General features: G+C 41.2%; 2 protein-coding genes across 3 annotated transcripts in view; one reads left to right on the forward strand and one right to left on the reverse strand.

Annotated features, from left to right (window-relative positions):
- Positions 1-10,495, reverse strand: part of LOC126194826 (ATP-binding cassette sub-family F member 1) — a 114,757-nt gene extending 104,262 nt beyond the window's left edge. The window contains exon 1 of the mRNA XM_049933155.1: positions 9,094-10,495. Coding sequence (XP_049789112.1) covers positions 9,094-10,399 — 1,306 coding nt within the window. The 5' untranslated portion in view covers positions 10,400-10,495. The remainder of the gene's footprint in view (positions 1-9,093) is intronic.
- Positions 10,496-10,845: 350 nt separating this feature from the next.
- Positions 10,846-25,093, forward strand: part of LOC126194832 (uncharacterized) — a 40,462-nt gene continuing 26,214 nt past the window's right edge. The window contains exon 1 of one of the 2 annotated variants that reach the window (XM_049933168.1): positions 10,846-11,052. In XM_049933168.1, the coding sequence (XP_049789125.1) occupies positions 10,957-11,052 (96 nt within the window). In that variant the 5' untranslated portion in view covers positions 10,846-10,956. The remainder of the gene's footprint in view (positions 11,053-25,093) is intronic. The other variant, XM_049933167.1, reaches the window with a different exon arrangement.

The following is a 25,093-nucleotide window of genomic DNA, read 5'->3' on the forward strand; positions in this document are numbered from 1 at the left end:
AGGGCGGGGACTTACGCGTTACCCCGTCACCGGCTACGCGTGCGAACGCGTGGGTCGGCCTTCAGACACGCACAGGGAGGAAGGAAGAAGAGGAAAAAGAAGAGAGGGAGAAAGAGGACAGACTGTCTCAAACGCCGAGGCGGAGACCAGAGAAGGCAAGGAGAAGAAGGCAATGAGAAAGCAAGGAGAAGGAGGCAAGGAGAAAGCAAGGAGAAGGAGGCACGGAGAAGGCAAGGAGAAGAAGGCAATGAGAAGGCAAGGAGAAAAAGGCAATGAGAAGGCAAGGAGGAGTCAAGGGAAAGAGTAAGGAAGACAGTGAAGTGGAGAAGAGCAAAGAAAGGAACCAACAAAAGGAAGGAAGAAACGAGAAGTGAAAAACCAAAAAGACCACGATTATAGGTCGTGAAACCGTCCGTCTCCGGACGCAGGCGCTAACTACCCCCGTGAGGGGGATGGACTCCTTTTAGTCGCCTCTTACGACAGGCAGGAATACCTCGGGCCTATTCTAATCCCCGGACCCGCAGGGGGGGCGAGTGTCAGTGCTTCAAGCAAGAAGCTTCTAGGTGCTGCCGGTTTTCCAAGTGCCTCTCAAATGCACGAGACTGCAATATGTGGTGTGAACAGTGTTTCTGTCTTTACTGACACAAACATTCTGATCTCCATGAGGTTATTACATTAACTTATCGAAAAACACACAAATTGTAAAAACTGTGGTGGAAAAGTTACTTTGCACGAAGATGTGGTGAAAACCAAGGGAATTGTTTGTAATTTAGTTTTGACATGTTTGGAATGTAGCTGTACTGCCAATACAATGTCATCCCACGTAACAAGAAGCAGATTGTATGAAAACAATACAAGATTAGTGTATGCACTTAGATCTATTGGAAAAGGGCAAAGTGCAGGTGCTGTTCTTTGTGCAGTGACGAACATTCCTCCACCTCCAAAAACGTTTGATGTTTACAACGAGACTATTGGTGCAGTTGTAGCTGAGGTAAGTGAATCTACAATGCTGAAAGCAGCCAAAGAAGCAATTCAGTTGAATGATACGAAATCTGACCCAAGGCAAATTTCTGGTGTTGCTAACATTTTCAAAAGGTCTGTGCAGTCAAGAGGTATCCTCTATATAGGCTATCTTGGGGACGGGGACTGTAAGGCTTATCAGAAAGTGGTAGAAGATAAACCTTATCGGCCTAGAGTCAAAATTAATAAACTGGAATGTATAGGACATGTACAGAAAAGAATGGGATCACGACTTCTAAAGATATGTAAGGAAAAAAAGTTAGGTTGTAAAGGGGGCCTGACAAAGGCTGAAATAGACAGGATCCAGACTTATTATGGTATGGCCATTAGAAATAACTGCAACAATGTAGAAGCAATGAGGAGAGCCATCTGGGCTATATTCTTTCATAAAATTTCAACAGATGAGGAACCACAACATAACCTTTGCCCACGGGGACCTTACAGCTGGTGCAAATTCAACAACCCAGCAACATCTTCCAGCTATAAGCACAAACATTCAATTCCAGAAAAAATCCTGCTAGCTGTGAAACCCATTTTCAGAGACCTTAGCCAACAAGAGCTCTTGAAAAAGTGTCTCCATGGAAAAACCCAAATGAAAGTTTGAATTCTGTCATTTGGACAAGGCTACCAAAAACTGTTTTTGTTAGAAAAGGAACACTAAAATTTGGTGTTCATGATGCAGTGATGTGCTTCAATGCTAGTGTGTCGAAGAAGACTGATTTATTAAAACTCTTGGGAACAAAGGATGGTATCAATACTGAAAGGGGACTGAAAAAGATTGACATGGACCATATCCGTTATGCTGATATTTCTGCAAGAAATGCTACCAAGGAGGCCAGGATAGCCAGAAGATCAAAGAAAAGAAGATAAAGATCAAGAAGCTGAGCCACAGTACAGCCCTGGAATGTTTTAAAAGTGTGTCTGTATGACATCGTACATTACTTTCTTGCATGTAAAACTTTAGTACCATTTTTCTCAAAACTACCTTTTTTGACCTTCTGGTACACTTTTCTCAAAAACTATGACTGCTACAGACATCAGACTTACAGTATCTCTTGTTAATACAACAATGATTAATTAGATAAAAAAATAGACCAGTAGTGATAAAAAGAACAGATTTACAAGCTCCAAGGTGTTTAGAAAAGTTTTAATTTTTTGTCTTATAGAACAAAAAAATGATTACTCATGAAATATATAAAATACATTAACCATTTTTATGTGATTTGAGAATGATGATTCAGCTGTACACTGTAAAAGTTTCAGGTCTTTATCTCCGTTAGTTACTTCAGAAAGTGTACCTGACGTTTGCTCGTTTTAGCATTGATTCCTCATGGGAGTTCCCTCGCGACTGTGTCCCCTTAAGAGGCAGTGGTCGAACTGAGACAGTAAAGTTTCGACATCTCTGCCTCAGCCAGTACGGACGGTGCCACACCACAAGGGGTTATGGGTACTAAATTCTCCCAAAAATAGGAAAGGTTTAGGGAGTTGATCAATCAGTGAAGCTAATACATTCAGGGGTGCTGCACCATCTGGAGGAAGACATACATCGCAGACAGTTATTTCCTGTGTCGTCCTTATTCTGACAGCCACAGCTTCAAGAGGGGTTTGAAGGGGGACAGTTTCACTACAGACTGAGTTTAGGACATAAATGCAAACTCCACCTGACACTCGATTATAGTCGCTACAGTTCCTGTAATATCCCTTATAGCTGCGGAGGGCAGGGGTCAGCATTGCCAGGAACCAGGTTTCCTGGAGGGAAATGCAGAAAGCAGGTGTAAAGCTTAAGAGTTGCTGTAGCTCAGCCAGGTGGTGGAAGAAACCGCCGAAATTCCACTTGAGGATGATGTCATCGTGAGACTGAAGAGGCATGGACCATTCAATGAGGTAGTTTACACCTCAGGGTCACCTTCTACCCCTAACTTATGGCCTGAGCAATCTATATCCATTGTGGCTCGGGGTCCAATGAGATCTAGGTCCTCAGAGCATGCCAGAATCTCCACCTCATCCCCAGACGTAGAGCTTGTAGGTAGCAGTGGTGTGGGTGCCACCGCAATTTTCTTGGTCTTAGGGGTCTTCTTTATGGACTTTTCTCACTGCTCCTTCGGTTTCTCTGGTTGGGAGGGCTTCACTGATTCAGTCTCCAGGACTGAGGATGATTGTGAAACCCTACAACCAGCTGCTTTTAGGCACTTCACCCACTGGTGGGAGCCACCTTTCCCACTAACAGAAACTTGGGAAGGGAGTGACCCAAGGGACACCTTCCTGGTGAGAGGAGCCAAAGAAGACTTATGCTTCTCCAGCTGAGAATTGGGGTCTGTTGTCCCTGATGGTTGGGGGGGGGGGGGGGGGGGCAGTGCTCCTGAAGTAGGTGATGCGGGAGAAACAGGGGGGGAGGGGGGGGGGGGTGGAAGTGCCCCCACCATCAAGGGGGCAGATGTAGCCTTCTAGCTCTGTGAGCCGACTGGAATTCGCGGAACTGATGGGGCTACAACTGTTCTTGTAATGGCACCATATGAGGTGGTCATAGCCACTGGATGTAGGTGCTTATATTTTCTCTTAGCCTCAGTGCAGGTCAGTCAGTCCAGGGTTATGTATTCTATGATTTCCCTCTCTTTCTGTAGAATCCTGCAGTGTGGCGAGCAAGGTAAATGATGCTCTCCGCAGTTGACATAGATGGGAGGTGGGACACATGGAGTACTGGGATGTGATGGACGTCCACAACCTCGACATGTGATGCTGGACGTACAGCGGGAAGACATATGGCTGAACTTCCAGCACTTAAAGCACTGCATCGGGGGAGGGATATATGGTTCAACACCACAGTGGTAGACCATCACCTTGACCTCGGGTAAGGTGTCACCCTCAAAGGCCAAGATGAAGCCACCAGTGGCAACATGATTATCCCTCGGACTCCGATGAACGCACCGCATGAAACGAACACCTCACCGCTCTAAATTGGCGTGCAGCTCATTGTCAGGCCGCAAAAGAAGGTCCCTGTGGAATATAATACCCTGGACCATATTTAAGTTCTTATGTCGCATGATGGTAACAGAAACATCCCCCAACTTGTTACAGGCGAGTAAAGCCTGTGACTGGGCAGAGGATGCTGTTTCTATCAAGACTGACCCAGATCGCATTTTGGACAAGCCCTCCACCTTCCCAAAATTGTCCTCGTAACGCTTTTTTATAAACTGTGGCTTCTTCAATACAAAGGATCCCCATTAGTTCTCGTACATACGAGGTACTGGGTTGAATAAGGTTCGCTGCCGTCCTTAGCCTGGTGTTCCTCCCATGGTGTGGCCAGGGAGGGCAATGATTTAGGGCCATACTTTCTTGCATTCTACTAGACTTTGAATGCTTAGAGACTGCTGGTGTTTGATCACCAGCAAGTGATGACGTGGTACACTTCATCGTGCGTCATCAGCCCTGATGCCACCCACTCCAACCGGGGCCCTCCCCACGGGTGCCACCCAGCCACAGCAGAAGCCACCTGGCACAATGGCCTTTGGCGAGAGTCCCAATGCCCCAGGGTGACGGGCATCTACTCCTTGGCATACGAGGGAAGTTAATGGCACAGGCATCAGCAGAGCGATCCCTGTGTTGTCAGGGGGGCTACAACCAACAGGGTACATGTATGGCGGCCTCACCACAATGGACTGGCTACCATGCTGGATATGAGGTACAAAGAAGTCCATGGTCATAATCGACTCAAAAAGGGACACTGCATAGTGCATGATGGAAAACGCACCCAGGAAGGAGATGGAGAATGGGCTGGACTGCAATACGACGACGAGAAAGTGGGCTAAGGATCTCAAGGCACGATGGACACGACGCACCATGTAAGGCAATTGGCTCGCTCTTCAGGAGAATTTTGAAAAATGGAGGTCAAACCCTACAGAGGACCATCTCAATAAGGCCGAAATGACCGAGACTCCTTTTAATTGCCTCTTACGACAGGCAGGAATATCTCGGGCCTATTCTAATCTCTGGAGTGATCACTCGTAAAGGTAATCTTCTTGCTGCCTTCATCTTCTCTGAGCAGAGATTGCTATTGTGAGCTATCTCCAGCCTGTTCATGCATGCTTTCAATCATTCTCACCCAAGGTTGTCAGCACACTATAGATGGCATGGTTGACACAGTGTGCTCTTCCTGCTGGGTCAACGGCCTTGTGGTGCCACTGGCACTGATGCCACCGCTCCGTCACCTGCTGCTGCTCATGGCCATGATCTGCAAACTGAGCACAGCATCTTCCACACACCTGAGTGCATGCTCCTGAAGTCTGTGTGTGTGTTGACTGTCTGGTGCAAATGTCCAACTATTAATGAACTCTGAGTAACAAATGAATGGTTTTCTGATGCTGTTTCTCTTATGTCTAGCAAGCACCAGCTCACAGCACTACTGCTACCCTCAACCTGGGTGGAGGACTACTGACTTTCTGACCTCGATCTACCCTGTTCCATTATCCACCACAGTGGCCAACCAACCCAGCCGCTATAATCTGTAGGGATATGAAATTGAACAAGCACATAGGTTCAGCTGCAGGTAAAGCAGTTTGCAAACTGTGGTTCACTGGTAGAATACCAGGGAAATGCTATCAGTCAACAGTTAAGACTGCGCACAAAACACTGATTTAACACATTCAAAAATGACACTTGTGTGTGAGACCTCCACCAAACAGGACAAAGTGGGGGATATTGAAGGGATACAAAGGAGGACAACACATTTGATCCACAAGAGAGTGTCACAAAGAGTCTGAAAAACAAAACAAAAAATGAACACACACACACACACACACACTTTACGATAGAGGCAAATTATCCTCATGAAAACCTACGTCTAAAGATTTTAGAACTAAATTTAAGGTTTGAATCTAGGAATACATTACAACCTCCCACATATCACTCCCACAAGGGTCCCGAAGCCTATACTAGACTAAATACAATGCGCAAAGATACATCTGAGCCCTCATTCTTCCTGCCCTTCCTATGTGAAAGCAACAGGAAATTGCCCAGGTAATAACATGTACAATGACATGTACCCTCTGCCATGCTAATCATGACAGTTTGCAAGCGAATATGTAACATATTCATCATAAATAACAAACTGCAAGGTAATATCAGAAAAAATGTATTAGATAATAATGTCTTATGAGTATTTTGGTGTGTATTGTATACATAATGTACATCAACTATGAAAAATAAAACGGGGGGGATTTGGGGTGGGGGGGCTATGTAACTGTACAGATCAACAATTATTGTATATGATTGTCTTTTGTAATGCCATTGTATGTAGACCTATTCTTTTGGAAATACGGAAGCGTCCGATCCCGCCCGTCTGCTTTGACCCATGACGTCACAAATATGGCGGAAACAAAAACAAACACACACACTTTCCACAAGAAGCCTAATGACACTAACGGGACAAGCGCGGGAAATGGGGTGTTTTGGGTGGGGGACAAACTAAATATAAACAAATTTAGAGGCCTTGCGTAGCTACAACGTGTAAGTGAAGACAGCCATGCATGAATACCCACCCACCTCCCCAGGGGTCGTAACCCCTGCAACCCATAGAAGATAAAGATGCTTCAGTAGCTGATTAGTGATTTTTGTCTTAAAAAATATATATATCTCACGGGATAGAACGAACAGATCAGAAAGCTAAATATAATAAACTAAAACAGAAATTGGAGGAAACAGATAATTAAAATAAGTAATAAGTGTTTTTAAATTAAAAAAAAAAAAATCTCACGAGATAGAATGAACAGATCAGAAAAGTAAATAAAATAAGATAAAACAGAACTGGAGACAGCCACACTCAAACCAAACTCCGCGCTGTCATGACGTCACACACGACAACACCCTTACGTCACGGGTCAAAGCCAACGCGTGGGATCGGATGCTTCTGTCAACCCATTCTTTTTAGAAATTTTCATTATTGTACTGACAGTCAAAAGGGCAGAAATGGCCATTCCCAGTGTCTCCAATATGGCGCCAATGACTATGTAAATAAGACAATAACATCTCCCTCCAAAAATATAATCAAACTAACGGGACAATTGCGGGAAATTGGGAGTTTTAGGGTGGGGACAAACTAAATATAAAAATAAAAACACACACTTTGTTCCCAAAAACACAAAATAACAAGAAAAAAAAATTACCATATTCAGCTACACCAACAAAAATCTACAGGAATCTGACACTTCTCTTGACTTATATAGCTCAACCACAACTGTCGGTACCTCAAAAATTACAACTTCACGAGCTGGAATCAGACACTTCCCTTGATCTATAGGTCAACCCAGCTGATGATACTAAAAAACCGCCTACAACTATGAAAAATAAAACCAAACCCACAACACCTAAAAACACAAAACTCAAACCTTCCTAAAGAAATACTACTTACCACACCAAATTCCGGTGCTGCAAACTAGGTTGGCCACCCCAAGTACTCTCTCTCTCTCTCTCTCACACACACACACACACACACACACACACACACACACAAAACTCGAACCCTGCATGTCACCCACTACAAAAAACCACAAACAAATAAAAACAACAAAATAAACGAAACTCAATCACACCTTACAAACAAACAGCAACTGGAACAAGAAAGGTCCTCTACAATACAACCCCCTTAAATCCACAACAATTACCCACAACCTGCCCCCACCCACACATACCTACGAAACCCCCTCAACTAACCACCCTCAGCCTGTACATCCTACCCACAGCCCTCAGAAAAACACGAGAAATACAATAATCCCCAAGGAAACTCTTCTGCCAGCAATACTCCTCTAAATGAGATTGCAGGTTAGAAAAGTGCCTTTCCCCCTCCCTACGGCCAATTTAACTGCCCCCCAAAATCCCTATATTGTATTAGTGCATGCCCCAGTTTCATAATTATTAAACTCTAAACTATGATTCGCAACTAAATTATCAAAACCCCTCTTATCCAAACCCCTGTAAGATGTAAAAGCATCTGAAACTACAGTACTCCCCTCATCAATATACTCTTCAATTAACCTCACCAATTCCCTTAGTATGGTCCTCCAAAACCCCAAAAACACAGTCAACATATCAACCCCCTGGAAAAAAAAAAACAGCCCAACACACCCACAAACCAACCGGAGACTTACCCCTTCAATACTTACTCTTCCCAAACTGTGACTCGTGTACCTCAACAAGCACCCCTGGTCCACCCAACTTACCCCTATATTTCACATACACTGACCACACTTCCCTACAAAAAGAAAATCAGTCTAACACTGTTCTCTCACTCACTTCACTCACTCACTCACTCACTCACTCACTCACTCACTCACTCCAGCCTCATGTGCACAAAAACTTATCGATGGCATATAACAAATAGTATGTCATCAAAACAATCTCTCTCATGGCCAGCCTAGATTTCTCGAACCAGGTACCACTTCCAATGTAGAGGTAAATGTTATACCGCTGACACCGCCACGTGAACCCATTGCTGATACTAGACCCCAGAACTCTCGTCAATCTCATTCTCACGGTTGATACTGCAGTTCACAATTTCAGCAATTAGTTCAAATACCAGGAGGAATTTAATAATTTAATCAGGGACAAAATGGCCTCCCCCATATGCAACCGCAACACAGCACTATTGTACTTGACCATCATATCCATACCTAACAAGAAAAGCCACACAATAAATTATCATCTCACTGAAAACCAACAGCAAACTGATAACACCTAAAGAAACTGTAAAAACACACACACACACACCAGAGGGCACCATCAAATACAACAAGGCAACATCCACAAACGCAACCAACTCAAAGTAAACTCCGCAGTGTAATGACATCACACACTTCCACTGACCCCAATTGGGCCTACTAACAGAAGATTTCAGTGTTGAAGATGAAATTTCTATCACAATGCAGCACTTCTGACAACACTGCACTCTTTGCCTGTATCGAGCATATTTGTGACAATAGTTTGTCATCACAACTTTCAGCAACTTATAAGACAAAAGCTTTGCAGCAATGTTAGAACATATCTAATCCATGTCACAAACTTTCTTATGAATAATTACTGTACCTGCTGGTTCCTTCGCATCATCATCTGCACCTTCTTTGTCTACAGTTTTTTGTTCCTTGCTAGTTTTCTTCCTATACTTTTCTCCAACTTCAATTTTATCATCATCTACTTCCACATCAATATTAACAACTTGTTCATCCTTTTTTGATTTTGTATGCCTTCCCTTCGTTGCAGCAATTTCTGCGGATTCACTTTTATCTTTATCACCAGCTTTTCCCAAAGTCATTTTCCCAACTTCCTCTGTCAAAGTTTCACATGCATCCCCAATATTAATTTCTTTCTTTACACTGTCTGTCTTTTGTTCCTCTTTCTCTTTCAACTCTTTGCTTACACTCATTTCTGACACTTTCTCAGTTATACTACTATCACTGTCATCACTTACATCCCTACCTTTCTTCTTAGAGGTCTTAGTATTGAGTTCTTTCTTTAGTTCAGTACTTCCTTTGCTATTAAGTACCGGCTCTACACCACCTTTTACTGGTTTCTGAACCTTCTCTTCTACCTCAATATCAGACCCCTCTTCAGATTCTTCACTAACCTTTTTTTTGGGTTTATGTTTCTTATCTTTCTTAACAGGCTTGGCTAAAAATCTTTCTTCACTGGAATCGTCACTTAACACGGTGTTCAAAACATCCACTTTGTCATCTTCTTCGCTCCAGTCATCTTTCTTCGCCTTTCCTTTCTGTTTCTTTTTAGCAGTGGCTTTTGCAGGCTTAGACGTCCTCTCTGTATCAAGATCACCGTCGTTTTCGTTCTCACCATCTGCGTCATCATCACTGCTATCCCTTTTCTTGCTTTTCTTCTTTTTGTCTTTCTTTCCAGGCCTGGGTTCGGCTTCATCTTCATTTGCTAACGCTTCGAGGCTAAATTTATTTCCCTGATCATCGTCGTCATCACTCCAATCATCTTTTTTACTTTTACTCTTCGCCTTCTTCTTCAGGTTCTTCGCTGGCTTTGAGGTTACAGTGTTAGAATCACTCACTGCATCTGGTTTTATTTTGTCAGTCTTCTCATCTTCACTGTCACTCCAATCATCTTTCTTGCTTTTTCCTTTCTGCTTTTTCTTGGTAGATTTTTGTGGTTTGGTAGGGATTATTTCTTCGTCAGACACTACCTGAGACTTCAGCTTGTCAGACTTTTCCTCTTCATCACTCCAGTCGTCCTGTTTCGCTCTGTTCTTCTGTTTCTTCTTAGAGTTCTGTGCCGCAGGCTTAGAATCACCACTGACACTTTTTCCTTTGACATTTTCCTCGGAGTCAGCATCAAAATCATTCTTCTTGGATGCTTTTCCCTTCTTCGGAGGCATTTCACCATACACCAATTACAAATGTCAAACCAAATACAATATGCTACCAGATTTCATGACCTACTGCTGTCTATGGACGCAACGTGCGTCAGAGATATCTCTCGTGTCTCAGTCGTTTCCATAGCGTTTATGAAAGCAACTTTACGTAAATAAAAATTTGTGTGTAAGTATTATTTCCTGCTTTAAATCAAATAGTAAGTTATTCGCTATGTTATCAAAATTTATGGTCAGGAGACAGTAATTTTACTTGTTTAAACTATTAGTCGTAACACGAAAATGTATTTTATGCTCACTTCGGTGATAATTATGCTTTAAAGTATTTATGCGAAAATGGAAAACAATGGTTTCCCTATAATAAAATGAGTTCAGTTTATTGGTTCCTCTTTAAGAAAACTACATCACTGCACACTTTCATGTCGGGAGTTGTTGATCTGTGTGACAGTATTGTGGCAGACCTGAAAGAAGATGACAGCTGGCAGCTGCATTTGTTTATGGACTGAAATGTTTGGCTTTGTTGTGATCTGGGAAATCTGTTATGCTAATTGACGATTGGAGAAATGGCCAGGGATCGTAAAAACAAGGTTAAACGTTGCCAAACAATTCGGTTGAAACATCGTAATAGAAAACACTATAAATTCACTAGCAACGAATTGGTAAGTCTTGAAATTTTGTATAGCTGTATAATGGGATTAACATTGACGATTAGCTCTCCACTGGGACAGCGGCTGCCAACAAGGCTGCACATTTCTAGATGTATAACCACATGCAGTTTCATGTTTACCCAGGCGTGTCTTATATTGACGTAGTAAAACAGATAAACTATGGCCATTAATGGACCATAGGGGATGGAAGCTACGTTTTTTATTCAGGATTTAGATAGTTGAGGAAGGAAGTAACCGTTGCACGCAAGCGTGTCAGAATAATAAGTTGTATCCACTCTGGAACTTTTTGTAAATTATTGTTTAAACAAAATAGCGTAACGACAATAGACTCAGAGTAAGTTTACCTACTGATGAAGTTTGTTGTATACATTGTTACAGTTAAAAAACTGCAATACCATAAAATAACGTCAAACACAAACTGAAATCGAATCTTCTTGACCATTCCTACTCCACAGAAAAAATACAGAATGTGTACGTAATATAATATGAATCTCATATGCGCAAAATAAAAATGAAACAAATTAAAAGTAGCTGAAGTTTATCATAAAAGGTGATCATGTACATGCGCAGCAATTGCCAGCGTTTCAGTTTTGAAATGCATTACATTTTTAAACTAACTGGCATGTTCCCTATCATATTGACTGATCATATTATGTTCCATGGAAGATGCTTTATTAGTTATGCTGAGAATCTTTTTGGCATTAGAAATCACAGTCATAGTTGTTTGGGGGAAAAAAAAGTTGAATTTCAGTGTCTGCTGCACAAATTTTATTTGTATACTGTCACTGTTGTTTTTGTCTTCGGTCTGAAGACTGGTTTGTAGTTAACTTTTTAGATGCTGTGAAAGAAAGAAGTACATTCACCTTGTCAGATTATTGTTGATAAGATAATGGCTAATGACATTTATGCTAATATTACCACACCAGATGTTGATCCTTCCTTTGATGTTGAAATAGAGAAACTAGTGTAGTTTTTCTTATAGCCAGTAATGTCTGTTATGCTCATTGATGTGTCAGGGATTTGTAAAACTTTATTCACCGGGAAAACATATGCTTCTAAAAAAGCTTGGGCTAGATGGTTGCATGTCTAATTGCACTTCTAGCTCAGACACACTTTTGTGTGAAATGCTATCAGTTTCTCAAAGTCATTTGGTAGTGCTAGAATGGGTCAAATGGACTTCATCAGGAATAAAGTGGGATATGCAGATATTCTGTTCCTATGATGATTTTGTAACATTCCTGTAAATTCATCATGCCGGGCATTTCTTGGTTATCAAAATCTGTTTTATGTGATTATGAATGGAGTAATAAATGCTTTAATTTTACATACAGGGTGACAATTATTGAACTATATGAAATAAAATTGTCATAACTTCTGAACGGTCTGCATTAGGACGTTTTAACTGCACGGTTGGCTGTGGAGCATGATGGGGATTGTATTGTTTGGTTTAGTGATGAAGCCCACTTTCATTTGGATAGGCTCGTGAATAAGCAAAATTCGCGCGTCTGGGGGACTGAGAGTCTGCATTTCGTGATTGAGAAGTCTTTTCACCCTCAGTGGGTGACTGTGTGGTGTGCAATGTCCAGTCATGGAATAATTGGCGCTACATTTCTCGATCGCATGGTGATTACTGAACAGTACATGAATGTTATGGAAAATGATTTCATCCCATTATTATCAAAAATGGCCCTGATTTTGACAGATGTGGTTAATGCAAAACAGAGCTTGACCGTACTGAAGCAGGAGAGAGTTTGAAGTCCTGGAGGACTACTTTGGGAACCACATCCTGGCTCTGGAGTACCCAAAGGCCACTGGCATGGGCCTCAATTGGCCATCATATTCTCTGGATCTTTTTGTGGGGCTATATTAAACAAAAAAAAGACAAGATGTACAACAGTAACCCTAAAACCATTGCCGAGCTGGAAACAGCCATTCAGGAGGTCACAGATGTTCCAAAACTTCAGCTGGTCATGCAGAATTATGCTATTTGTCTGCACCACATCATCACCAATGATGGTAGGCATATCGAACATGTCATAATCTAAATCCGAATATCTGTAGTGACATTTACATGTTGAATAAAGTGTCTGCATGCCTTATATAAACATATTTCGGTATATTTCCTTCACAAAATTTTATAATGCTTATGTTCAACACAGAGCTGATACAGGAAGTGTTGTAAGGATTAAATCTTCACATTGATTACTATCTCCTTTGACACTGATTTCATATTTGTTGATCTGTTTTTTGCATAACCTTAACTGTTTCATATAAAACAGTATATAACAGTTGTCTGTGTCATCATATTTTTATCAGCTTTCATGATGCACCCTTCGGGAGACTCACAACTCTTTTGTGGATACATGCTAGAGAATATGGAACCCATAGCCATTGCATAGCCATTGTAGTACTTCTTCTTTTCATGAGATGCAACCTTACTCTCAGACTGTCACTGCTTTCAGGTTTGGTCTGATGGACAGGTTCCCTTTTGATATCTGTCATAGATATCACTCTTTCCACTATACTTTACAACACTTCTATTGATTAACTTGGTTATGCAAAGAAGACACGATTGATGCCCGAGCTGCTACTTCTCCACATATGCGTGAGGATTGGGTGCCTCTCCATTTGGACAGTTGCTATAAATCCAAGTGGCCATTGTTCCTACTGGGGGGTACTTGTAGGGACAGCCTTCAAATGAAGTAGGTGCCATATGGCAGATATTTAGTGCAGGGAAAAGAGTAAAGCTATCGGCTGGTGCTGACATGTTCCACATCCTGGAGGACCTCCTCACTACGGATCAATTGGAATGAAAGTAAATCTAATCTAATCTAATCTGTGAGGTTGTTGTAGTCCTTTTGGACAGACCTGATCGTTATAATGCATCATGTTGTGACCACAACAACATTCCTGCCTTGGGTCATGCCATAAGAGGAAAACAAAGTCAAGGAAACTCCTGGAACTTACTCCCAGTTTGCACCTCAACCAACAGAGGGGCATTTCTAACTGCTAAGCCCGTATTATATATAGAAAATATTGAAAATGTATTTGGGAAAATCTCTTCTCCTGGTAATCTGTGAAGTGGTTCTATCTTAATTAAGACAGCAACTCCTACCTAGTCCTAAGTGTTACATTCTTGTAAGAACCTAGGTGACATACGTGTCACTGTAACCTCTCATAAGAGCCTGAACGTGGTACATGTTTTTTCACCAGGACTGCATATGGATGAGCAATGTGCAAAAATTTGGAGAAGCAAGAGGTCTAATTCCTGCTTCGTGTACATCGAGACTCACCTGGCACCGAATCACTCATCCTTGCTTTTTAGGAGGATTCACTTCATGAGAATGATAAAATCATTGTCTCTTGGTGTCGATGGAAGAGTCTGATCTCACCTGTTGGCTTTTACCCATGACGTAAGGCTGTTGTGGTGTGTGACATCACGACGGCGCAGAGTTTAGTTTGTAAGAGTGACATGTTTGCAGGTGTCGTTTTGATGTGATCGATGATGCTCTTTGGTGGTGTGTTTATGTGTTGTATGTTAGGTGATGTTTTTTGTTTAGTTTGCATGTGTGACGTGTTTATAGGTGGCGTATTGTTGCGGTCGGTGGTTCTCTCTGGTGGTGTGTTTATGGGTAGCGTGTTATGTGGTGTATGGGGTTCACTTGCGTGGTAGCATTGCACGTGTGTGGTATTGGTGGTGACTGTGCTTTCAGTGTAATATTTTTCAGTGAGTTAACAATTTTGGTTTTGTTATGTCGATGTTATTGTTGTTTTATTTCTGTTCGTGTGTGAATTTTGGTAAATTGCTTTGTTTATGTCTTTGGTAGATATGGATATGACTGACAAGGTAAACAGTTTTTGGTTGTCGGTGATGATGGGGGACAGTGCGTTGTCTCTAATAAAATTTTTTCAGCCTTTCGGCCTGTTGTCTGAAGTCGTGAAGTGTTCAGTGTGTCGTGAAGAAATGAGGTTTACTAAAGTTCCGTCGTCTCTGACCAGGGATGGCTATATGTGGAGATGTCGTAAGGATAACAGGTCAAGGGAAGTGTTCGATTGCAATTTTGATTCTCTAGTGTTTCTTTTTTCTTATTAGTAGGATTGAGTGTGGTGAAACTTTTGAGATTTATAGTGTGGTATTGGTAGTTACTGTTGACCTATATAGGTCAAGGGAAGTGATTGATTCCAGTGTATTTTGTGTGTAGTGGAATTTGGGAAGGTTGTAGGGTCTTGTTATTTTAGTGTTTTTTGTTGTTCGGTGTAGTGGGGTGTGTTTGTTTTTAGTTTGTCCCCAGCCAAAAACCCCCAATTTCCCACGTTTGTCCCGTTAGTTTGATTAGGTTTTTTGTGGAAGGTGTGTGTGTTGGTTTTTCAATGTATTTTGGTGTTTGTTGTCATGTTTACATAATGACGTCGTAGGCGCCATATTGGAGTCGTCGTGGATGGTCGTTTCTGCCATATTTGTGATGTCATGGGTCAAAGCAGACGGGTGGAACTGGACGCTTCATCTACATCTACATCTACATGACTACTCTGCAATTCACATTTAAGTGCTTGGCAGAGGGTTCATCGAACCACAATCATACTATCTCTCTACCATTCCACTCCCGAACAGCGCTAGGGAAAAACGAACACCTAAACCTTTCTGTTCAAGCTCTGATTTCTCTTATTTTATTTGGTGATCATTCCTACCTATGTAGGTTGGGCTCAACAAAATATTTTCGCATTCGGAAGAGAAAGTTGGTGACTGAAATTTCGTAAATAGATCTCGCCGCGACGAAAAACGTCTTTGCTTTAATGACTTCCATCCCAACTCGCATATCATATCTGCCACACTCTCTCCCCTATTACGTGATAATACAAAACGAGCTGCCCTTTTTTGCACCCTTTCGATGTCCTCCATCAATCCCACCTAGTAAGGATCCCACACCACGCAGCAATATTCTAACAGAGGACGAACGAGTGTAGTGTAAGCTGTCTCTTTAGTGGACTTGTTGCATCTTCTAAGTGTCCTGTCAATGAAACGCAACCTTTGGCTCGCCTTCCCCACAATATTATCTATGTGGTCTTTCCAACTGAAGTTGTTCGTAATTTTAACACCCAGGTACTTAGTTGAATTGACAGCCTTGAGAATTGTACTATTTATCGAGTAATCGAATTCCAATGGATTTCTTTTGGAACTCATGTGGATCACCTCACAGTTTTCGTTATTTAGCGTCAACTGCCACCTGCCACACCATACAGCAATCTTTTCTAAATCGCTTTGCAACTGATACTGGTATTCAGATGACCTTACTAGACGGTAAATTACAGCATCATCTGCGAACAACCTAAGAGAACTGCTCAGATTGTCACCCACACTTCCGCATTTCTGTCTCTTGTTGTGATTTGGAGTCATGTGAGCAAGCACCATTCTGGGTCATTTGCGGAGTCAATCATCTCCCTCCCTTGTGTGGTTTGTGCAGCTCCATCTTCGAGGACCTTGATTTCTCAACCCCAAGAGGGGAACCAGTGCCCTCCTCCAACATGTATCAATGCCAGGATTCCCTTTCGGGAAATCTCTCCCTGGAAATCTACAGAACATTGGCCCTACACCAACCAGTGGCTGAAGGAGCCATAGACTAGTCCCAACCCTCTAAATTAGATAAGAAGAATGAGACAGAATGTCAGGATATGACTACTCTTGTGACACCAGGGATGCCAGATCCCCCCACATGTTGTTTATTTATTTATTTATTTATTTATTGTTCCGTGGGACCAAATTAAGGAGAAGTCTCCATGGTTATGGAACAAGTCAATACATGAAATTATAACACGATATTAGAAACAGATAAAATGAAATATAAAAAACATATTCAGGTGACAAGTAAGTTTAAATAAAGAAAATAAACAATGTAACACTGGAATTTGCTTAATTTTTTAGATCTTCCAGGAGCTCCTCGACAGAATAGAAGGAGTGAGCCATGAGGAAACTCTTCAGTTTAGACTTAAAAGAGTTTGGGCTACTGCTAAGATTTTTGAGTTCTTGTGGTAGCTTATTGAAAATGGATGCAGCAGAATACTGCACTCCTTTCTGCACAAGAGTCAAGGAAGTGCATTCCACATGCAGATTGGATTTCTGCCTAGTATTAACTGAGTGATAGCTGCTAACTCTTGGGAATAGGCTAATATTGCAAACAACAAACGACATTAAAGAAAATATATACTGTGAGGGCAATGTCAGAATTCCCAGACTATTGAATAGGAGTCGACAAGACGTTCTCGAACTTACACCACATATAGCTTGAACAGCCCGTTTTTGAGCCAAAAATACCCTTTTTGAATCAGAAGAATTACCCCAAAAAATAATACCATATGACATAAGCATATGAAAATATGCGAAGTAGACTACTTTTCGTGTTGAAGTGTCACTTATTTCAGATACTGTTCTAATGGTAAATAAAGCAGCATTTAGTTTCTGAACAAGATCCTGGACATGGGCTTTCCACAAAAGCTTACTATCTATCCGAACGCCTAGGAACTTGAACTGTTCCGTCTCGCTTATAATATGCCCATTCTGTTTGATCAAAATATCGGTTCTTGTTGAATTGTGAGTTAGAAACTGTAAAAACCGAGTCTTACTGTGATTTAACATCAAATTATTTTCCACAAGCCATGAACTTATTTCATGAAGTACATTATTTGATACTGTTTCAATATTACACACAAGATCCTTCACTACCAAGCTAGTGTCATCAGCAAACAGAAATATTTTTGAATCACCTGTAATACTAGAAGGCATATCATGTATATAAATAAGAAACAGCAGTGGCCCCAGCACCGACCCTTGGGGAACGCCCCACTTAACAGTGCCCAATTGGGACTGAACATCACTACCACTCTCAATATTGCGGAGAATTACCTTCTGATTTCTGTTCTTAAAGTAAGAGGCGAACCAATTGTAAGCTACTCCCCTTACTCCATAATGGTCCAACTTCTGCAGTAATATTTTGTGGTCAACACAGTCAAAAGCCTTCGTTAAATCAAAGAAAACTCCTAGCGTTCGCAACCTTTTATTTAATACATCCAAAACCTCACAGAGAAAAGAGAGTATAGCATTTTCAGTTGTTAAACCATTTCTAAAACCAAACTGAACATTTGACAGCAAATTATGTGAATTTAAATGCTCCAGTAACCTTGTATATACAACCTTCTCGATAACTTTAGCAAACACCGATGGCATAGAAATAGGTCTATAATTGTCAATATTATCCCTGTCTCCCTTTTTATAAAGTGGCTTCACTACCGAGTACTTTAATCGGTCAGGAAACTGACCACTCCTAAAGGAAAAGTTACAGATATGGCTAAGTACTGGGCTAACATACATAGAACAATACTTCAGTATGCTGCTAGATACCCCGTCATATCCATGAGAGTTCTTGGTCTTTAGTGATTTAATTATTAACTCAATCTCCCTCTTGTCAGTATCATGGAGGAGCATTTCAGGTAACAGTCTCGGAACACTATTTTCTAAGAGCGCTATATGATTACCTGTTGGGACTAGGTTTCTATTTAGTTCACCTGCTATATTCAGAAAGTGATTATTAAATACTGTACATATATGCGACTTATCAGTAACACGGACATTCCCACTACGCATTGATTCTATATCCTCGACCTGTCTCTGCAGACCAGCCACTTCCTTTACGACTGACCATATGGTTTTAATTTTATCCTGAGACTTAGCTATTCTATCTGCGTACAACATACTTTTTGCCTTCCTAATAACATTTTTAACACCTTACAATACTGTTTCTAATGGGCTGCTGCATTTAGATTCTGACTGTTTCTAACGTATTGATATAATTGCCACTTTGTTCTACAAGATATTCTTATCCCTCTAGTCAGCCACCCAGGCTGCCTGCTTGTGCTAGTACCCTGTTTTGAACGTTCTAATGGAAAGCAACTTTCAAAGAGCACGAGAAAAGTCTTGAGAAAAGCATTATATTTATCGTCTACTGTATCAGTGCTATAAACATCTTGCCACTCTTGTTCCTTGATAAGGTTTACAAAGGTCTCTACAGCAACTGGATCAGCTTTCCTAAACAGCTGATGATTATATTTAACACGTCACATGTTGTTCCACTCCCGGTGGTGACGGACAGTGATCCTAAGATGTGACCTATACTCTTGGGCACTGCTTGCCTAACCAGGAGGCCCTTAAAGTGATAATTTAATGGTGCAACTGATATTACTGTCACCTGCCAGAACTGCAACAAATGACGTCCTCCTGTTCAACAATCTGCATTGCTCTCCAAGACATGTATTTCACTGAATAACATTCTCAAACCTTTTGGGATTACATTGGGTTCTGCTGGAACTGTACCAGTCCCTAAAGAGCATCTGGGTGGGTCTGTATGTTGGTTCACTTAGAAGCCTTCAGTGAGTGGATTCTGTTGGGTATAACATTGGTAACAATAGCAGAATGAGTGCGAATGCTCCAAGTGATTACCACATACAACAGTTATTTACCCTCAGGCAAGGAACTTACATAACTTGAGATGCCTACCTTGAACTTACAACTCATTCCGTCCCATTCACCTACTTGGAGAATTCAGTACATACCACCCCTATGGGGGAGTACTATGTCATCTGCTTGGGACCTTCTGACCAGCTATCATCTTTAGCTTTCCAGTGATCCTGTCACTTTTGATGCGACTTGATAGACTAGTTGTCATGTTGGTCTCTCTCAAGGGCCAACTGGCAGTTATATACTTCTGCCACTCGCTGCAGCAGACTCTAATGGCAAGGTTGTTAGAGACATCTTCGTTGCAATCACCTGCGCTACTACTGGAACTGGTACCCTCTTTCTATGGGCTCTCTACACTATTGATGGGTACCATAGTGGACCAAAGACACTGCAACAGCTGTTCAGAACTGTCGAAGGTCACTGCAACATCTCAAGCAGTGTCAATCATAGACAACCCTCATCTTTGTAAGTGGCTCAGTCCAAAGGCTCACTACCTAAAAAATGTCATAAGAAGGAATGCTGGGAGTGCTAAGCCTCCTCATGAGGAACATATACCTCTTCATCCCAGGTATGGTCCAAGATCTGTAGCCTGCTGCATTACTAAAGATCAACTACTGTTCAGGGTCTGCTCCATCATGGTGGTTAATTTTTGTTTCGTTTTCTACATCTAGTTCTGTAGGACGAAACTGAGGAGCAAATCTCTGTGATTATGGAATTGAGTCAGTACATGAAATTAAAATCAGAAAAGTTAATAATAACTAAAATAAAATTTACACAAATCTTATGCTGATGACTAACTGCTTGTGTATATATTAGATAAATCAATGATATATCACAAGAATGAACGTTATTTTTTTCCAGTAGCTCCTCAACAAAACAGGAGTAGTGACCCATGAGGAAATTTGGCAGTTTAGACTTAAAAGTGCAAGGATTATTGCTTTTTTATTTTTTTTTTTTTTATTCTTGTGATAGCTAATTGAAAATGGATGCAGCTGAATACTGCATATCTCTCTGCACAAGATTCAAGGAGGTGCAATCCAAATACAAATTAAATTTGTGCCAAGTGTTAACTGAGTGGAAATTGCTAGTTTTTGGGAACAAACTCATATTGTTAACAACAAACAGTGTTAAAGAAACAATGTATTGACAAGGCAGTGTCAGAATTCCCAGACACCTGACAAGAAGTTCGTGAACAGATTGCTTGAACTGCCCATTTTTGAGCCAAAAATACAATTGATGATGGGGAACAGGTACCCAAGAATATAATGCCTTATGTTATAAGTGAATGAAGGTAAGTAAAGTAGACCAATTTTTGTGTTAGACTATCACTTATTGCAGATATTGTTGTAATGGTGAATATAGCATCATTTAAGTTTTTGAACATGATCATGAACATGTGATTTCAATTACAACTTACACTCTATCTGAATACCTAGGAATTATGACTGTTCAGATCATATGCTCATTCTGGGCAATCAAAATGTCTGTTTTTGTTGAATTGTTTGTTTAAGACTGTAAAAACAGAGTTTTACTGTGATGTAGCATCAATTTATTTCCTACAAGCCATGAACTTCTATCTTGCACCACACTATTTGATACATTGTCTTCGTTGCAATCAACATCCTTCACTATCAAGCTAGTGCCACCAGCAAACAGAAATATTAGAAACCATTTTATTTATATACCCTTAAGAAACAGCAGTGGTCTCTACACCCACCCCTGTGCAGCACCCCACTTAATCATTGTCCAATCAGACATCAGCTCATAACCTTTTTCATTATTGTGGAGAATGACCTTTTCCTGTCTATTCTTAAAGCATGAGAAGGACCAATTGTGAGCTACTCCTCTTATTCCATAACGGTCCAACTTCTGCAGCAATATTGTGTGATCAACATTTATTAAACAGCATTTGTTAAATGAAAGAAGACACCCAGTGGTCACAACTCTTTGTTTAATCTGTCCATTGCTCCACAGAGAAGAGAGATTATAGCACTTTCAAGTTGCTAAGCCACTTGTAAAATCAAACTGTATGTTTGACAGCAAATTATGTGAACTGAGATGATTAGTTACCCGTATATACATAGCCTTATCAATAACTTTAGCAAACACTGATGGCATAGCAATAGGTCTAAAATTGTCTACATTATACCTTTCTCCTTTTTATAAAGCAGCTTCACTATGAAGTATTTAATAATTCAGGAAACTGACTGTTGCTTAAGGAGGAATTACACATGTGGCTGACCAGGGAACCGCACATATTCATCTCTGATTTTGTCCAACTTTATTGTATATGCAGGGTTTCACCAGAAATGAACATGACAGAAGTGAGAGCAGGCATGATCCATTTATGTTAGCCTAGTTTCCAGGCAACGGTTGTCACATCGGGAAGAGTACAGAATGGTAATCCAAAGGCCATGGGGCTGAGTTCGTATACAAACACCTTTTTTTTCTTCAGAAACAATGGGGCTCATGCTCAATAGGGATCACTCCTGGTCCTCCCATGTGTCTTGCCTGGCAGCCCGCTGTACGCCTTTCCTCAATGTCCATGTCCTCAGTGGTACTCTTCCTGGGGTGCCGATCGAATCACCCTCCTCCATTTGTACCGGTCCCTTGTCCGTTTGAAACTCGACTATGGGTGCTTTGTTTATGCATCTGCACGTCCATCCGTCTTACACCGTCTCAACACTATCCACCATTGTGGCATCCATTTTGCCACAGGTGTCTTTTACACTAGCCCGGTTGAGAGTAAGTGTACTGAACCTGCTGAACTACCACTGTCCTACCACCGTGACTTTCTCCTGAGCAGGTATGCATACGGTTTGCCATGCATGGCCACCCATCCTATGCCTCCTTCTTTGATGATTCCATTGATTGCCAGTATGGGGCGCATCCCTCTTCTCTGTTACCTCCTGGAGTCTGCTTTCGGCACTTGCTACGGCGCCTTAAATTCACACCACCTGCACCTATCCCGGTGGGTGTGAACCCTTCACCACCTTGGCTTCGTGAAGTGGCCCACGTTAACCTTGGCCTTCATTCGCTTCTAAGGACATTACCCCAGCCTTAGTCTATCACCTTCAGTTTCACGACCTTTGCATGCAACTTCGTGTTAGTACCTTTGAATGCACTGATGGCTCTCGAACTGCCTGTGGGGTCGGGTGTGCCTTCGTCATTGGCACCTGTGTTTTTCGATATCATATTCCGGCACACTGCTTGGTATTTACAGCCGAGCTCTTCGCCTGGCTCAGGCCACAGATTACATCCGGCAACACAGACTTTCCAATGGTACCCTCTGCTCAGACTCACCCAGCGCCCTTCAAAGTCTGTGTGCGCTGTACACTGCCCATCCCTTGATGCAGTGGGTCCGGAAGACTGACTCTTGGTGGAGCCAGTATGATGTTTCTGTGGGTTGTCATGTTGGTCTGCCAGGGAAGGATGCTGCTGACAAGGCTGCAGTCCTTGTACCTCAGCCCACAAGTTCCTATATTCCCTGCAATGATCTCTGTGTTGCCGTCTTTCAGGAGTGGTGTCCCTTTGGCATCGCCATTGAGCCTCCCTTCATGGGAATAAGCTCAGGATTATTAAGCCTCTCCCAAAGGCTTGGACAACCTCCTCTCGGCCCTCCTGCCAGGAGTAGGTCATTTTAACAAGATTGCATATTGGGCACTGCCTTTTTAGCCATCGTCATTTGATAAGTGGCACTATTCCACCACCTTTTACACATTGCACCCAAGTTTTAATTGCCCACCACTTTCTGATGGAATGCACATTTTTTAACTGTTTATGTTCCTGCTTGGGTTTGCCGTCTAAGTTATCGGCCGTTGTAGCAAATGAAGCATGGGCCGTCAACCCCATTTTACTTTTTATCTGCCATGCAATATGGTGAAGGCCATTTAATTTTTAGTTTTGGACCTCCATTTCTGTATGATGTCTTTTTTAGCCCTTTTTCCACGTGCCTGTTTTTAGCTGTCTTCTCTTACGTCAATTGGGATTGACATAAAGTCATTCTTTAACTGCTCTCTGTCTTCATGTTTTATAGTTTTGACTTGGGTGCGTGTGACCCCAGTTGTTTTTTGCACCCTAAAGCAAATCGAAACCAAAACAACATTCTTGGTGTGTGTGTGTGTGTGTGTGTGTGTGTGTGTGTGTGTGAGAGAGAGAGAGAGAGAGAGAGAGAGAGAGAGAGGAAATTGATATTTAATCAGATGATAATGAAGACCTGAGCAGAATCAGTATGTCACTATTATGAAAACACTGATGTAATGACATTCAGATGTTCTTAAATGTTCTGAAGAAAATAGGGAGGAGCTCCATCCTAATGATATCTTCTTGGTTTATCTAAGTGACAGTGTGTACTTGAAGAAAGGTTTTGACAAGTTTGCCACATGATGAAACCTTGCTTCAGTTGAAACTGTCATTTTGATTACTCAAGATTTCTTCAATGAAATGCACTCTTAAAAATCAGCATTCTGTTAGAGTAGCATTTTGTTAATGCAAAATTAGATCTCCCTGTATCTGGTGGAAAAACCATTAACTGGCCAAAAAGACATTCTGATAACATGTACAGGTAGGCAAGGGTAGTAAAGTTGCCAGTTGTTTCATATTGTAAAGGATTTTCCATATTTAAGGATTGCAAAAATGATCTTATATGGGTTGCTAGAATCTTGTATTTAACATTTTTTTTTTGCCAATTTGTCATATTGTCAAAACTACACCACAGTTAGGCCTGAGGGTTGCTGATAAATACACTGAAGTATGAATTTGTCTTAAAACGCATTTGTCGGGATCAGAGTGTGGTACATTAGAGTACTTATTTGTTATTGGACAATTCATTTAAGTTTAAATAAGCATTATTTAAACTTCAGCCTAAGTTTCTTGTCAGAGTAACTCAAATAATACAGTATATGTATTACTGAAGAATACTTTGAAGCTTGTAAAGTTGTGAGAACAGTGAAAGATGCATTATTTAAGCAAGCCAGTCCTGCTGCTCCTAACCTATGGCAATTACGTGTAGGAAATAGACGTCACTTGTTAACAGTAGTCATTCGACTATAGTTATTTATTGTGTCAGTACTATTATTACTTCAGTGTTAATGCCTAATTCAACTCCTGAATGAGTTAAATGGCTATGTAATTGCAGGGTATTTAGAAAGGTGGGAACTCAGCCAACATGTCAATAACAATTCAATGTGAAACGCATAAGTTGTGAAAGAGAATTTTCTGTTGCACATAGAGGGAGGGGTGACCTGAAACAAATTTTGTAACTGTTTAAACAAGCTCTGTAGTTTTTACATTCAAAGTTATTGATACAGAATTTTACATCTAACAGATTAACATAAGTTTTTGGTTACCACATTCTTCATGTCCTTCCCTTAATAAAACAACAGCTGATAGTGGTAAAAATTTTGAGTTATCTGTTTTGTCCCTTAAGATTGACCCAGTCACTATACTTTGTTCATTATACAAAATGCTACTTTTGACAAGTCTCTTCTTTTATCTTCTTATATATGCACATATGATTTGCTCTAT

This window comes from Schistocerca nitens, chromosome 7, assembly GCF_023898315.1.
Source record: "Schistocerca nitens isolate TAMUIC-IGC-003100 chromosome 7, iqSchNite1.1, whole genome shotgun sequence".
Classification (NCBI taxonomy): domain Eukaryota; kingdom Metazoa; phylum Arthropoda; class Insecta; order Orthoptera; family Acrididae; genus Schistocerca; species Schistocerca nitens.